The following is a 16,254-nucleotide window of genomic DNA, read 5'->3' on the forward strand; positions in this document are numbered from 1 at the left end:
ATGAAGTGAGGGCCCCCGATCCGGAAACGGATCTAGTGGGGGGCAGACTTTCTCTCTTCGCCCAGGCTTGGGCAAGAGATGTCCAGGATCCCTGGGCGTTGAAGATCATATCTCAGGGATATCTTCTGGACTTCAAAGCTTCTCCTCCACAAGGGAGATTTCATCTTTCAAGGTTATCAGCAAACCAGATAAAGAAAGAGGCGTTTCTACGCTGTGTACAAGACCTCTTACTAATGGGAGTGATCCACCCAGTTCCGCGGTCGGAACACGGACAAGGGTTTTATTCAAATCTGTTTGTGGTTCCCAAAAAAGAGGGAACCTTCAGACCAATCTTGGACTTAAAGATCCTAAACAAATTCCTAAGAGTTACATCGTTCAAAATGGAAAATATTCGGACCATCTTACCTATGATCCAAGAGGGTCAGTACATGACCACAGTGGATTTAAAGGATGCCTACCTTCACATACCGATTCACAAGGATCATTACCGGTATCTAAGGTTTGCCTTCCTAAACAGGCATTACCAGTTTGTAGCTCTTCCCTTCGGGTTAGCCACGGCTCCAAGAATCTTTACAAAGGTTCTGGGCTCTCTTCTGGCGGTACTAAGACCGCGAGGCATAGCGGTAGCTCCGTACCTAGACGACATTCTGATACAAGCGTCAAGTTTCCAAACTGCCAAGTCTCATACAGAGTTAGTTCTGGCATTTCTAAGGTCGCATGGGTGGAAGGTGAACGTAGAAAAGAGTTCTCTATTGCCACTCACAAGAGTTCCCTTCTTAGGGACTCTTATAGATTCTGTAGAAATGAAAATTTACCTGACGGAGGACAGGTTATCAAAACTTCTAAATGCTTGCCGTGTCCTTCATTCCATTCAACACCCGTCAGTGGCTCAGTGCATGGAGGTAATCGGCTTAATGGTAGCGGCAATGGACATAGTACCTTTTGCACGTCTGCATCTCAGACCGCTGCAATTGTGCATGCTAAGTCAGTGGAATGGGGATTACTCAGATTTGTCCCCTCTGCTAAATCTGGATCAAGAGACCAGAGATTCTCTTCTATGGTGGCTTTCTCGGCCACATCTGTCCAAGGGGATGCCCTTCCGCAGGCCAGATTGGACGATTGTAACAACAGACGCCAGCCTTCTAGGTTGGGGCGCAGTCTGGAATTCTCTGAAGGCTCAGGGATCATGGACTCAGGAGGAGAGACTCCTTCCAATAAACATTCTGGAATTAAGAGCAGTTTTCTATGCTCTTCTGGCTTGGCCTCAGTTAGCAACTCTGAGGTTCATCAGGTTTCAGTCGGACAACATCACGACTGTGGCTTACATCAACCATCAGGGAGGGACAAGGAGTTCCCTAGCGATGATGGAAGTCTCAAAGATAATTCGCTGGGCAGAGTCTCACTCTTGCCACCTGTCAGCGATCCACATCCCAGGCGTGGAGAACTGGGAGGCGGATTTTCTAAGTCGCCAGACTTTTCATCCGGGGGAGTGGGAACTTCATCCGGAGGTGTTTGCCCAACTGCTTCATCATTGGGGCAAACCAGATCTGGATCTCATGGCGTCTCGCCAGAACGCCAAGCTTCCTTGTTACGGATCCAGGTCCAGGGACCCGGGAGCGGTACTGATAGATGCTCTGACAGCACCTTGGGTCTTCAACATGGCTTATGTGTTTCCACCCTTCCCGATGCTTCCCCGATTGATTGCCAGGATCAAACAGGAGAGAGCATCAATGATTCTAATAGCGCCTGCGTGGCCACGCAGGACCTGGTATGCAGATCTAGTGGACATGTCGTCCTGTCCACCATGGTCTCTGCCTCTGAGACAGGACCTTCTGATTCAGGGTCCTTTCAAACATCCAAATCTAATTTCTCTGAGGCTGACTGCATGGAGATTGAACGCTTGATTCTATCAAAGCGGGGATTCTCGGAGTCAGTGATTGATACCTTAATACAGGCTAGGAAACCTGTTACCAGGAAAATTTACCATAAAATATGGCGTAAATACTTATATTGGTGTGAATCCAAGAGTTACTCATGGAGTAAGGTTAGGATTCCTAGGATATTGTCTTTTCTACAAGAAGGTTTAGAAAAGGGTTTATCTGCTAGTTCGTTAAAGGGACAGATCTCAGCTCTGTCTATCCTTTTACACAAACGTCTGTCAGAAGTTCCAGACGTTCAGGCTTTTTGTCAGGCTTTGGCTAGGATTAAGCCTGTGTTTAAGACTGTTGCTCCGCCGTGGAGCTTAAACTTAGTTCTTAACGTTCTGCAAGGTGTTCCGTTTGAACCCCTTCATTCCATTGATATCAAGCTGTTATCTTGGAAAGTTCTGTTTTTAATGGCTATTTCCTCGGCTCGAAGAGTCTCTGAGTTATCGGCCTTACATTGTGATTCTCCTTATCTGATTTTTCATTCAGACAAGGTAGTTCTGCGTACTAAACCTGGGTTCTTACCTAAGGTAGTCACTAACAAGAATATCAATCAAGAGATTGTTGTTCCATCATTGTGCCCTAACCCTTCTTCAAAGAAGGAACGACTTCTGCACAATCTGGACGTCGTCCGTGCCCTGAAATTTTATTTGCAGGCAACTAAAGATTTTCGTCAAACTTCTTCCCTGTTTGTCGTTTATTCTGGACAGAGGAGAGGTCAAAAAGCTTTGGCTACCTCTCTCTCTTTCTGGCTTCGTAGCATAATACGTTTAGCCTATGAGACTGCTGGACAGCAGCCTCCTGAAAGGATTACAGCTCATTCTACTAGAGCTGTGGCTTCCACTTGGGCCTTTAAGAATGAGGCCTCTGTTGAACAGATTTGCAAGGCTGCAACTTGGTCTTCACTTCACACCTTTTCAAAATTTTACAAATTTGACACTTTTGCTTCTTCGGAGGCTGTTTTTGGGAGAAAGGTTCTACAGGCAGTGGTTCCTTCCGTGTAAAGATCCTGCCTGTCCCTCCCGTCATCCGTGTACTTTTAGCTTTGGTATTGGTATCCCATAAGTAATGGATGACCCGTGGACTGACTACACTTAACAGGAGAAAATATAATTTATGCTTACCTGATAAATTCATTTCTCCTGTAGTGTAGTCAGTCCACGGCCTGCCCTGTTTTTTACGGCAGGTCTAAATTTTAAATTAAACTCCAGTCACCACTGCACCCTATAGTTTCTCCTTTCTCGTTTGGTTTCGGTCGAATGACTGGGTATGACGTAGAGGGGAGGAGCTATATAGCAGCTCTACTTGGGTGATCCTCTTGCACTTCCTGTTAGGGAGGAGATATAATCCCATAAGTAATGGATGACCCGTGGACTGACTACACTACAGGAGAAATGAATTTATCAGGTAAGCATAAATTATATTTTTTTATTTCATTGTCTTAAAAATATAAAAAAAAATGTACCTGCTTACAGGACTTATGTATATGTTTTCTTAGAGACCTCTTGTTTGACCTGTACTACTGATGATTTTATTTTAGTGTAAATATTTTGAGTATAGTGTGTAATGTAATATGATGTATATACTCTTTCAAATACACAGCTTTACTAAAGGGGGAGCCTTATACCTGGCTGAACAGAGGTATTCAGCTAATTGCTTAATGAATGTTACCTGTGCTTTTCTAGTAGCCCCTTCCATTTTGGGTATATAGGATGTAGGCTGTATATGTGCTGTATACCACACGATTAAAGGGCCATGATACCAAAATGTTTAAATACTTGAAAGTGATGCAGTATAGCTGTATAAAGCTGACTAGAAAATATCATCTGAACATCTCTATGTAAAAAAGTATAACATCTCTATGTTATAAAGGACTTCTAAGCAGCAAATCAGTATGTCTGTCCTGGGACAGCGGAAGGAGCGAGCTTTCGCGCACACTCATCTTATTTCCCTATTCAGCTTACTATGAAATCTCATGAAAGTTAAGTGAAATCTCATGAGATCACAGTAAAAGAGTTCATGACCTCAGCACTGTTGATGCTGATTGGCTGCTGTTCATTTCTTCATTTTTTTATTTTTTTTTACCTGCAGCTAGGCAGCAGCTGAAGTATATTTTTTTACCTGCAGCTGGGCTGCAGCTGAATTATAACTTTTTACACAGAACTTATTCTGCTGAGCTGAGAAGGTTGTGAGGTAAAATATCTTCCTTTTTTTACATAGAGATGCTCAGGTGATATTTTCCTGTGATCACACACGGCATCTATGTGAAGCAACCAATCAGTAGCTACTGAGCCTATCTAGATATGCTTTTCAGCAAAGAATATCAAGAGAATGAAGCAAATTAGATAATACAAGTAAATTAGAAAGTTGTTTAAAATTGCATGCTCTTTCTAAATCATGAAATAAAAAATATGGGATTCATGTCCCTTTAAGGTCTGCTGACCGAAACATCGTGGATTTTTTTGTCTGTTGCTCTAATTAAATAAAGTCTTTTTGATACCTATGAGGTGCTGCTGTTTGAACTTTTTTGATATTGCTGGGGAGAGTACAGTACCCCTCAGCTTGCACCCATTGGCAGGAGTGCTGGACTTTGCTTTTTTGTTATACTCCTTAAAATATATGTCAAGTAAGTGTAGCTCATTTCTTCTTGGCAAAGGTCATTAAACTTTGAAAGAGAACCAATACAAAATACATTAAAAATAACAACCAGATAACATTGGTGATATAGAAATAGTAATGTCACCATATATCATATCAGCACTTCCAGACTGACAGTACAAAAATAACAAACTAATGTGAGGATAATAGTCACAATTTAATAAAAAATAAAAAAAATTGTCTCTTGAGGACATGCTATCTACTCCCTTGCTGTTTTTCCAAGCCCACTCTAACCATTATGGGCTGGATTACAAGTTGAGTGGTGTTTAAAGCTCCTGCGCTAACTCCACTAGAAGTAAGGTTTTTGTGCGCTTTGGGTAGCGCTCGTATTACAAGTTAAAAGTAAAGAGTTTTTGCTTGCGTACTAACCCAATGCACGCAAAAAGCTGACCTTAAAATATCGCGATGGTTTTAAAGAATTCCCCATAGAAGTCAAGGGAGCAAAAAAGTGAGGGAAAAACTTAACCCGAAATGAAAATATGAATATTTCACATTCCAATGTTCTTCACATAGCAGAATATGTTCTATTTATTCATAAATACATATTTCTACATATTTCGGTACAATATATATCTATACTTATATATATATATATCTGTAAATACATAAATACACATATAATACATATGTACTCACATATAAACACATATATATATACAAACATTTACATATTTTGACATGTATATGCACGTATCTCTATGTTAAAGCCATTTGCTGCCTGAGACCTCATATCTTTGAGCCCTTATAACTTTTTATTGCAAATTTGTAAAATAATAATTATTAGATGGTGTTATTATGAGTGTAACTGTACTCAGTAATGTATATTTGATGTGTTTTGTGAAATTTTTTTGTTTTGCAAAACAGTTAAAGTAAATGTAAATGTAAATTTTGATGATAAAGTGCCCGTCGCAAAGCCTTTTCCTGGGTCTAAAATGAGGAATCTGGCTTCCTCCAATCACGGCATTGAATCAGACACTAATTCCCCCAGGGGAATGACCGATCCATCATTTCTGACTTAGGAAGAGGCTTGCGATGACCGGGGGAAGCTGGAGCGGCTGTCAAGATTAAAAGGTAAGTATTTTCACAGCACGAGTGAAATATAAATTTTGATGAATTAAAGTGCCCCTGTTTTTAATCGGATTTTTAAAAACCGGGCACTTTATCATCAAAATTTACATTCACTTTAACCATATCTCTGAGGATGCGCTATCCCGACAAGCGTTAACTTCAATTGCACTCAAGCGATCACGTTCCTTTGAACTTGTAATACAAACGCAATTTAACTTGCGTGCAAACAAATGCGAAAACCCGATATCTCTCGTGTGCAAACAATAACGCTCCACTTGTAATGCGGACCTAAAACTTTACACTTATTTTGTCAATATTTAAACAGCTAATGAAACTTTAAAAAGTACATCTATGTGTTATTCTCATAAACCCAAACATTTGCTTTCCTGATTCAGATAGAACGTGCAATTTTAAACAGCTTTCCATTTTACTTCTATTATCAAAATGTCTTCGTTTTCTAGTTATCCTTTGTTAAAAAGCAGGAAGGTAAATTCAGGAGCGTGCACGTGTCTGTATCACTATATGGCAGCAGTTTTGCAACAATTTTATACATTTGCAAGAGCACTAGATGGCAGCACTATTTCCTGTTATGTAGTGCCCCAGACGTGCACGCTACCTATCTAGATATCTCTTTAATAAAGAATAACAAGAGAATAAAGCAAATTTTATAATAGAAGTAAATTGGAAACCTATTTTTTAAAATTGTATTCTCTATCTGGATCATGAAAGAAAATAAAATTGGGTTTCATGTCCCTTTAACATGTCAGCAGAGTCTGAATATTATTAGAACACCTTCGGCTAGATTACGAGTTGTGCGTTAGGGTAAAAAAGCAGCGTTAAGAGGTCCTAACGCTGCTTTTTTTACGCCCGCTGGTATTACGAGTCTTGCAGGTTTAGGGGCCCCACACACTTCTTTGGCCTTACCGCAAAACGCCTTACGTAAACTTCGTAAAGTCTTTTTTCTATGGGACTTCCATAGCGCTGGTATTACAAGTCTGTCCTGGGAGGCCAAAAAGTGAGCGGTACACCCTCTAGCTCCAAGATCCGTAAAGCATTCTAAAGTCAGTAGTTATGAGTTTTATGGTACAACGCCGTAACATAAAACTCATAACTAAAGTGCTAAAAAGTACACTAACACCCATAAACTACCTGTTAACCCCTAAACCGAGGCCCTCCCGCATCGCAAACACTATAATAAAATTTTTAACCCCTAATCTGCCGCTCCGGACACCACCGCCACCTACATTATATTTATGAACCCCTAATCTGCTGCCCCCAACATAGCTGACACCTACATTATATTTATTAACCCCTAATCTGCCTTCCCCAATGTCGCCGCAACCTACCTACACTTATTAACCCCTAAATCTAAGTCTAACCCTAACACCCCCTAACTTAAATATAATATAAATAAATCTAAAGAAAATTCCTATCATTACCTAAATTATTCCTATTTAAAACTAAATACTTACCTATAAAATAAACCCTAAGCTAGCTACAATATAACTAATAGTTACATTGTAGCTATCTTAGGGTTTATTTTTATTTTACAGGCAAGTTTGTATTTATTTTAACTAGGTAGAATAGTTATTAAATAGTTATTAACTATTTAATAACTACCTAGTTAAAATAAAGACAAATTTACCTTTAAAATAAAACCTAACCTAAGTTACACCAACACCTAACACTACAATGTGATTTAATAAATTAACTAAATTAAATACAATTACCTAAATTAAATTAAATTAGCTAAAAACTCTAGCCTAAACTAAACTACCAATACCCCTTAAAAGGGCCTTTTGCAGGGGAAATTGCCCCAAAGTAATCAGCTCTTTTACCTGTAAAAAAAAATACAAACAACCCCCCCAACAGTAAAACCCACCACCCACACAACCAACCCCCCAAATAAAATAGGATTTTTTCTACCTTAATTTCGATTGGGTGATAGAATTCTATCAGCCAATCGGAATCTAAGGGACGCCATCTTGGATGACGTCACTTAAAGGTACCTTCATTCGTCTTTAGTCGTCGGATGAAGAGGATGCTCCGCGTCGGATGTCTTGAAGATGGACCCGCTCCGCGCCGGATGAATGAAGATAGAAGATGCCGTCTGGATGAAGACTTCTGCCCGCCTGGAGGACCACTTCGCCTGGCTTGGATGAAGAATTCTCCCGGCTTTGTTGAGGACTTCGGCCCGGCTTGGATGAAGACTTCTCCCGGTAAGTCGATCTTCAGGGGGTTAGTGTTAGGTTTTTTTAAGGGTGTATTGGGTGGGTTTTATTTTTAGGTTAAGGTTTGGGCCTGCAAAAGAGCTAACTGCCCTTTTAAGGGCAATGCCCATCCAAATGCCCTTTTCAGGACAATGGAGAGCTTAGGTTTTTTTAGATAGTATTTGGTTGTGTGGGTGGTGGGTTTTACTGTTGGGGGGGTTGTTTGTATTTTTTGTTCAGGTAAAAGAGTTGATTATTTTGGGGCAATGCCCTGCAAAAGGACCTTTTAAGGGCTATTGGTAGTTTAGTTTAGGCTAGGGGTTTTTTTTATTTTGGGGGGGCTTTTTTTATTTTGATAGGGCTATTATAAATGTAGGTAGGTGGCGTCGATGTTAGGGACGGCAGATTAGGGGTTAATAATATTTAACTAATGTTTGCGAGGTGGGAGTGCGGTGGTTTAGGGGTTAATATGTTTATTATAGTGGAGGCGACGTTGGGGGCGGCAGATTAGGGGTTAATAAGTGTAGGTAGGTTGCGGCGACATTGGGGAAGGCAGATTAGGGGTTAATAAGTATAATGTAGGTGGCGGTGGTGTCCGGAGCGGCAGATTAGGGGTTAATAAGAATAATGTAGGTGTCGGCGATGTCGGGGGCGGCAGATTAGGGGTTAATAAGTGTAAGATTAGGGGTGTTTAGACTCGGGGTTCATGTTAGGGTGTTAAGTGTAAACATAAAATGTGTTTCCCCATAGGAATCAATTGGGCTGCATTAGTGAGTTTTACGCTGCTTTTTGGTAGGTGTTAGACTTTTTCTCAGCCGGCTCTCCCAGTTGATTCCTATGGGGAAATCGTGCACGAGCACGTACGACCAGCTCACCGCTGACTTAAGCAGCGCTGGTATTGGAGTGCGGTAATGAGCAAAATTTTGCTCAACGCTGACTTCTTGCCTTTTAACGACGGGTTTGTAAAAACTTGTAATACCAGCGCTGTAGGAAAGTGAACGGTGAGTAAAAACTGTTTGTTAGCACCGCATAGCTCCTAACGCAAAACTCGTAATCTAGCCTTTTGCTTGTTGCTATTGTTTTTCAAACTCCACTCACCACTCTCCTTATTTGTAAGGGATCCAATCTAGACGAGTATTTGCCCCAGTCATTGTAATAACAAAATCACCATTGTTTAGCTTTAGCATAAACGTTACGATAGCAAACTGTAAATTAGAGACATATATGTGCAAGGTTAGGCTTGTGAAGACTGCCATGGGCTCTTTCAATTAAAGTCACTCTGCATGGTAAACACAGCATTAAAATTGATGTTGAAATAGCTGAACTTTAATTCATGTTTTTTTAATAAATCAGTAATTACTGAGTATTTTTTGTTTATATCCCTGCGATTGTACTTTGCATCCTCTGCCCCGCCGTCTTGGAATACTGATTGACATTGTAGGCTCGATCATGTCAACCAATAATTGAATTGGTTGACATGCCATAGAACAAGCTATTATGCTATTGTTCGTTCCCAGGTTGAGCGCTTCTCTCTTTTTATTTATGCAAATTATGACACTTGGGGAAGTCTCCCTAAGTGTGATGCGGGAATCCAGACGTGGACCCGTTGCTCAGTGTGCCTAGAGGGATATGGCTGCACCTCACTGACGAGGCCCACAATAGGCCGAAACGTACGTCTGCGGTTTTGCTGTTTCTCTTGTTCAGAGAGGGATTGCCTGGTATTTCGGGGCTGGACTGTACTGTGAAGTCAGGATCAGACTGATGTGCTACAGGAAAGTTCTTCTCTGTGAAAGGCACATATTGAGCAAAAAGAGGCTGCTTCTAGGGTGGTAACTTGCCATAGAACAAGCTATTATGCTATTGTTCGTTCCCAGGTTGAGCGCTTCTCTTTTTTTATTTATGCAACAATTGAATCTCCCCGGGATTCTATACGTCACGCGTCCATAATGCGCTTGCGTTAGAAATCTGTTCTAACAACGATCTCTGACGCACGTTCACATTTCGTGCATGCGCTTTTTAAAAATTTTGGGACTTAGTCATTTATTCCTAAATTTTTATTGAGACAACTTATCCCTAGATTGGGATGACCGAAGAAGAAATTGATTGTGAAACGCGATCGCGTTAGGGGGAGTTCGTTTCTCTTTTTTAACCAGCTCCACTATGGTTGTTTAAATGCTAAAAATAGTTAATAATAGCTTTATTCTCTCATAATTGTTACGTTGGTCTCTCAGCATTAGGGCTCCCAGACATATTTTAAATATCTACCTTCTAGCATATAAAATCTGGGTAAGCAAGTTATGCTACCCCTAGCTGTTTTAAATTGTGTGGAAAACGCTTAAACTTGTATCTAATAGCAGATTTCAATAACAGTATCACCTAGTCTGATACCTCAGCTGTGTTTATTAAACTGGGTAAGCAAGTTGTGCTATTTATTTAGCTGTGTTGATTAAGATATACAAGCATTTATCTTTAAAATAATGTTGTTGGGGTAAGCAAGTTGTGCTACTTCCACTTTACCACGACTGTTGAAAAACGCTTGATCTTAAAACTTATAAAATATCACAGCAGTAGTTTTACTCAGTCTGTTATATCAGCAGCAATATTATAGCCATAGGCCTCTAGTTATCAAAGTCTGGCGGACCTGATCCGACAGTGCGGATCAGGTCCGCCAGACCTCGCTGAATGCGGAGAGCAATACGCTCTCCGTATTCAGCATTGCACCCGCAGCTCACAAGAACTGCTGGTGCAACGCCACCCCCTGCAGACTCGCGGCCAATCGGCCGCCAGCAGGGAGGTGTCAATCAACCCGATCGTACTCGATCGGGTTGATTTCCGCCGATGTCTGTCCGCCTGCTCAGAGCAGGTCGACAGGTTATGGAGCAGTGTTCTTTGTGACCGCTGCTTCATAACTGCTGTCTCTGGTGAGCCTGCAGGAGCTTGATAGATATGCCCCATAAAATAGAGCCGGAAAGCGTTTTTTTCCGCCAGATTGTAAGAAACAATATAAACGATCGCTTTAAGTCAGGAATATATGCTATATACCATCTTACATTGATATTTTACATACAACCTATGTTAAAGTACAAGCTGGTTTACTATAATAAGTGATACACAGCAGGGCCAGCACTGACCTTCCAGATTATACGCTTATATATCCAGGAGACCTTCTCTGATAACTAGATAACCTTAAGCTGTTATTTTTGTTGCAACAGGCAATATAATATGTAACAATCTACCCCTTTATAATATTAATATAGGGGTTATTATAATTTAATTCAACCTGCAACTGTTGTACATAATAATCAGCATTATAGATGGTACAGGCAGTACTCCAATACACATATATATATTTGGGTATTTACTTGATGACCATCATGATTTATTGAGAATAAGCTATGTTTCACATATACCATAGTGGAAGTGCTTTTAACTTGTTCTTGTGTGCTACCAGGATGTTTACTTATTTAAATCTGTCCTTTTATTCAATTGTGAATCAATAAAAGTTACATTTTACAAATCACTCCATGATATATTTTTTTACAACCTACTTTTTTTGTGTGTAGAGGCATTTCTTCTTCGGTCATCCCAATCTAGGGATGAGTTGTCCCAATAAAAATGTAATTGTTGATGCCTATACACAACCATTGGGGCGAGTCTAGAGATAAAAAATTCTTTACAAGACTCCCCTGTGGAAATTCATTAGTCCTTAGTCACAATCTTTTGTTGTTTAAATAACATTTATTCCTAAACTTTTACTATTATTTTACTATTACTATCACTATTATTAAAAAGAAAAAAAAAAATTTAAATATATAATTATCTTATACATTGCGGCACTTTACATAGTGTACTTAGTTTACAATTTTTTTTGCGATTGTTGGCAAATTATATATAGTGTAGATATATATCTAGTGATAACATTTTGAGGAACATAATATTTGCTTGCCAAATTGAAGATCATACTTACAAATAAAGATCTTTGAATGTATAGGAGTTGCAAAACTACGGAGGGACCGCTGCTGTAGTTGCTTCAACGATAGTATTCAATGAATGTTTTCATTCATTGAATACTATGTTACTATACAACTAAATCGTTGTGCAACGCATGCTCGGATGTGCCAATAGCCGGGAGCGCGCATTGCCTCTACGTAAACAGCGGGTGGGAACGCTGTATACGTAACATGGAAGAAAATCAGGAAGTTGCGGGTGGGACGAAATTTGGTAATAAAAGTATATTATTTATTTCACTGTTTTTCTGGAAAAAAAAGTGTCGGTTTGAATTGTATACATAAAAGCAAATAATTTAAACATTCTTATTAGAGAAAATTGACATTCACTTTAAATTGCAGGAAAAGGGGGCAAAATAAATAATAAAAAGAATATATTGCAAGTATGTCTTACTAATTTTATATATTCTATTGCATTTATATCACAATCTCAAGGTGTTTATTGTCCCTTTAAGCAGCTGCCATTTTAGTTTGACTCACTACTGAATGGGGAGGAGGGTCGGCAATAACATTATGAGGATGACTCTTCCTCGTTCACTGTGAGTTGCAGCAGCTTCGCATATTCAGGCTAGCAGCAAAGGACTGTAGTGTCTTGCAGGATGAAGTCTGCTGCAGCATTAAATGCTATATTTATACTCTTTGTGTCCGTGGCACATGTGAATTGTGTAAAAACTCTTCGTTCAGGTCCACACTGTGACTCAAATTGTTCCTGTATAAAGGCAGCAGCTTCTTCATATGTGTTAGAGCCCCTGTACTCAGGAAAGCAGATGGTCAGAGGGGTCTGACTTATTTTCTGTTCAAAGAGATCCTTTTTGTTCAGGAACAGGAGGACGACCTGGGCAGTTTGCATCCATCTGTTTCTGCAAATGTTTCGCAGTAACTGTATATTAAAGTGCATGTAATTCTCCCCTGGTGACAACTCCCCGTCATAGTCACAGAGTGATGTAGAAAAAAGAATGACATTAAAAGTTATATCGATCTTGCGGATTAACCATCGGTTTTGCATATCCACAATGGTGAAGTACCAGTCTCTGTACGGGAAATATTCCAATATGGTGTTGATATTTGCCTTGGTCCATAGCATGTCCTGCTGGGTGGGGATATAATCTGACTGACACATCCTGCCCAGGTTATTAAGGAAATATGAGGCAGAGTTACTGAGCTGGTACTCATGAGAGCGACTGAAGCAAGCCTGTACCCCTTCATCATCCCACAGTCTCTGTATAACACCAGCCAGCTCCTCAGTCACTGCACCTCTGGCAAACATTGGCAGCTGCCGGGCATCATCAGCTCTGGCCACGTCTCCAAAAGTAATGCCCAGGCGATCCATAGCTCTTACAATGTGACAGATATACCTGATGATGTCACAGTGCACGGCCGCTCTATATCGTTTAAGTTCCCCCTCTGAGTATCCTCCATCAAAAAGAATCTTTATCTGCTTCATGAGGGTGCTTTTTCCAGACTCGTCAGAACCAACCACCATCATATTCACTTTATTACGCACTCTCCATGCATCCTCCAAAAGATATTTGTCAATCATTTGACTTCTCTCTGTTGCAGCCTTGCTCTCTGCACTCTGACAGCAGCCCATGGTCACATAGGTCTCATCGAACACAGTCAGATTCATCAATAAAGCGTGTCTGCTTCCTGTTAACACTGGAATCTAAGCAGCACACCCTTTACAGCCTCTCCCATCTATGCTTCATTTTGTTAAGGTGGATTAGCACAATTGTTCCAGCAGCTGCTGTATTAAGATATGTGTATTTTTACTTAAAGATGTTATTACAAGCATTTAAGGGACATGATACCCAAATGTTGAAGCAGTTAAGGGTGATGCAGTATAGCTGTAAAAAGTTGACTAGAAAATATCACCTGAACGTCTCTATGTAAAGAAAGAAGATATTTTTCCTGAAAAAGTATTCACACTTTAAGCAGCCAATCAGGATGCTAGCCCCAGGACTTGCAAGGGAGTGTGCATCTGGCATGTGCAGGCACAGTCAAGTTATTTTCCTATTCAGTTTAAGGAAGTTTACTATAAAATCTCACAAGATTTCAGTGATATCTCATGAGATCACAGCAAAGCAAATCATTTTTTTTTTTCAACATAGAGCTGGACAACATTAAAATTTTAATTAAATTGTAGCATAATATTTAGGGTAGTTTAATATTTTAAAATAGTTTATTTTAATTCTACAGGTAAGTTTTAATTTATATTAAGATAGGGATGTTGTAATTTTAATTTAAAGTTAGGGGGTTGTTAGGTTTAGGGGTTAATAGCTTAATTTAGTTTTTGGTGATGTGGGGGGCTGACGGTTTAAGGGTTAATAGGTTTAGTTAGTGGTAGTGATGTGGGAGCCCAGAGGTTTAGGGGTTAATAAGTTTATTTAGTGGTGGCGGGGAGCGGCGGAATGGGGGTTAATACATTTTATTTAGGTTGCGGCGATGTTGGGGCGGCAGATTAGGGGTGTTTAGACTCGGGGTTTATGTTAGGGTGTTAGGTGCAAACGTTACTTGTTTTCTACCATAGAAATCAATGGGTTATATTTCTTTGTCTTGCAGCATCGAACATAAGCTTTCGCTGCTTTCAGACTCCCATTGATTTCTATGGCATCCGCGGCCTCCAGGGTGGCGCATTGAAAACCAGGTACGCTGGGTCGGAAAAGATGCAAGCATACCTGTTAAAAGTTTGATAACTGGGAAAAAGTGTCAGATAGAGCCGAATGTGTATTCGGAACATCTGTAATGAGCATCGATCTACGTCGGATTGAGATCATGGGATCGTATGTTACGTCACAAATTTCAACATTTGCCAGTCTTTAGGCTTTGATAACTAGGTCGGATCAATCTCGCAACAATTACGATGCGGAATTCCGGCGTATTTCTGGTTGACACTTTGATAGATAGGCCTCTTAAAGTGATGGCAAAGTCAGTGGGGCCAATTTATCAAGGGCCGAACGGCCCCTGATGCCCCTGTTTCTGTGCGAGCCTTTAGGCTCGCCTTAAACAGCAGTTATGAAGCAGCGGTCTTAAGACCGCTGCTCCTTAACTGGTCCCCCTGCTCTGAGGCTGTGGGCATCAATCCGCCTGATCCTATACAATCGGGCTGATTAACACCCTCTGCTAGCGGCTGATTGGCTGTGAATCTGCAGGGGGCGGCATTGCACAAGCAGTTTACTAGAACTGCTTGTGCAATGTTAAATCCCGACAGCATATGCTGTCGGCATTCAGCGATGTCTGGCGGACATGATACGCTACAGCATATAATGTCCGCCAGACAATGATAATTCGGCCCCAGTAAGTTCACTCTGTAGAATTATTTAGCACAATAAAAATTATATATACAATCGTTTTTTAATATAAATTAGATTACCTGCAAGTAGTCATTTATGCCTATCGAAATAAGCTATCAGTCAAACATTACAAATATCCTCTTACCGCTATAGCTTTTTTTCCCCTGATGTTAGCAGCATCAGTGTCAGGGTGCCAGGAATCAGACTGAGACAAGAAGTGCAAAAATAATCACACCTTTATTAATAGCAAAAAATAATAATAAGTCCACAAGTCAAATAACAAGCCAGGAATCAAAACCAGATAGGTTTGACCAAGGAAGAAAAGTTTTTAATAAACTTTCTATAGTAATTGGCGAACCCCAAAAAACGTTGAATAAACTGAAGACCAACTGGGTGAGGCCACTGCAGAACTGCAGATAACTTGTCAGGATCAATGGAGATCCCTGCAACGGAGATAACATAACCTAGGAAGGTTACTTGAGTTTGATGGAACTCACATTTCTCGAGTTTACAAAACAGGCGTTCTCACGTAGTCTCTGAAGAACCCGTGTAACATCAGAACGATGAGCCTCAAGTGTGGGTGAGTGTATGAGGATGTCGTCTAAGTACACCATAACACACTGTTGCAACATATCTCGTAGGACATCATTAATAAATTCCTGGAAAACAGCAGGAGCATTACATAGGCCAAAGGGCATTACAAGATACTCATAATGCCTGCTCCTGGTGTTAAATGCTGTTTTCCATTTGTGGCCCTCCTTGATCCTAACGAGATTGTACGCTCCTCTCAAATCAAGTTTAGAAAAGACCGTAGCTCTCTTGAGGGGGTCAAAGAGTTCCGTAATGAGCGGAATAGGGTAAGCATTCTTAATGGTAAGACGATTAAGAGCCCTATAATCGATGCATGGTCTTAACTCGCCACCCTTTTTCTTCCCAAAGAAGAAGCCAGCCCCTGCAGGAGAGCAGGATTTGTGGATGATCCCCGCGACAGAGCATCGGCAACATACTCCTCCATAGCACAATTCTCTGCAACAGACAAAGGGTAAACCCGACCCCTAGGAGGAATGGCTCCGGGTTGCAGGTCTATGGCACAATC

General features: G+C 40.5%; 1 protein-coding gene across 1 annotated transcript; it reads right to left on the bottom strand.

Moving 5' to 3' along the window:
* Positions 1-12,078: 12,078 nt before the first annotated feature.
* Positions 12,079-13,511, bottom strand: LOC128643931 (guanine nucleotide-binding protein G(i) subunit alpha-3-like). Its single transcript, XM_053696702.1, has one exon. It carries the CDS (start codon positions 13,493-13,495, stop codon positions 12,437-12,439), a length of 1,059 nt encoding a protein of 352 aa, XP_053552677.1. The 5' UTR covers positions 13,496-13,511; the 3' UTR covers positions 12,079-12,436.
* Positions 13,512-16,254: the final 2,743 nt, after the last annotated feature.

This window comes from Bombina bombina, chromosome 1 (assembly GCF_027579735.1).
Source record: "Bombina bombina isolate aBomBom1 chromosome 1, aBomBom1.pri, whole genome shotgun sequence".
In the NCBI taxonomy this organism is placed as follows: domain Eukaryota; kingdom Metazoa; phylum Chordata; class Amphibia; order Anura; family Bombinatoridae; genus Bombina; species Bombina bombina.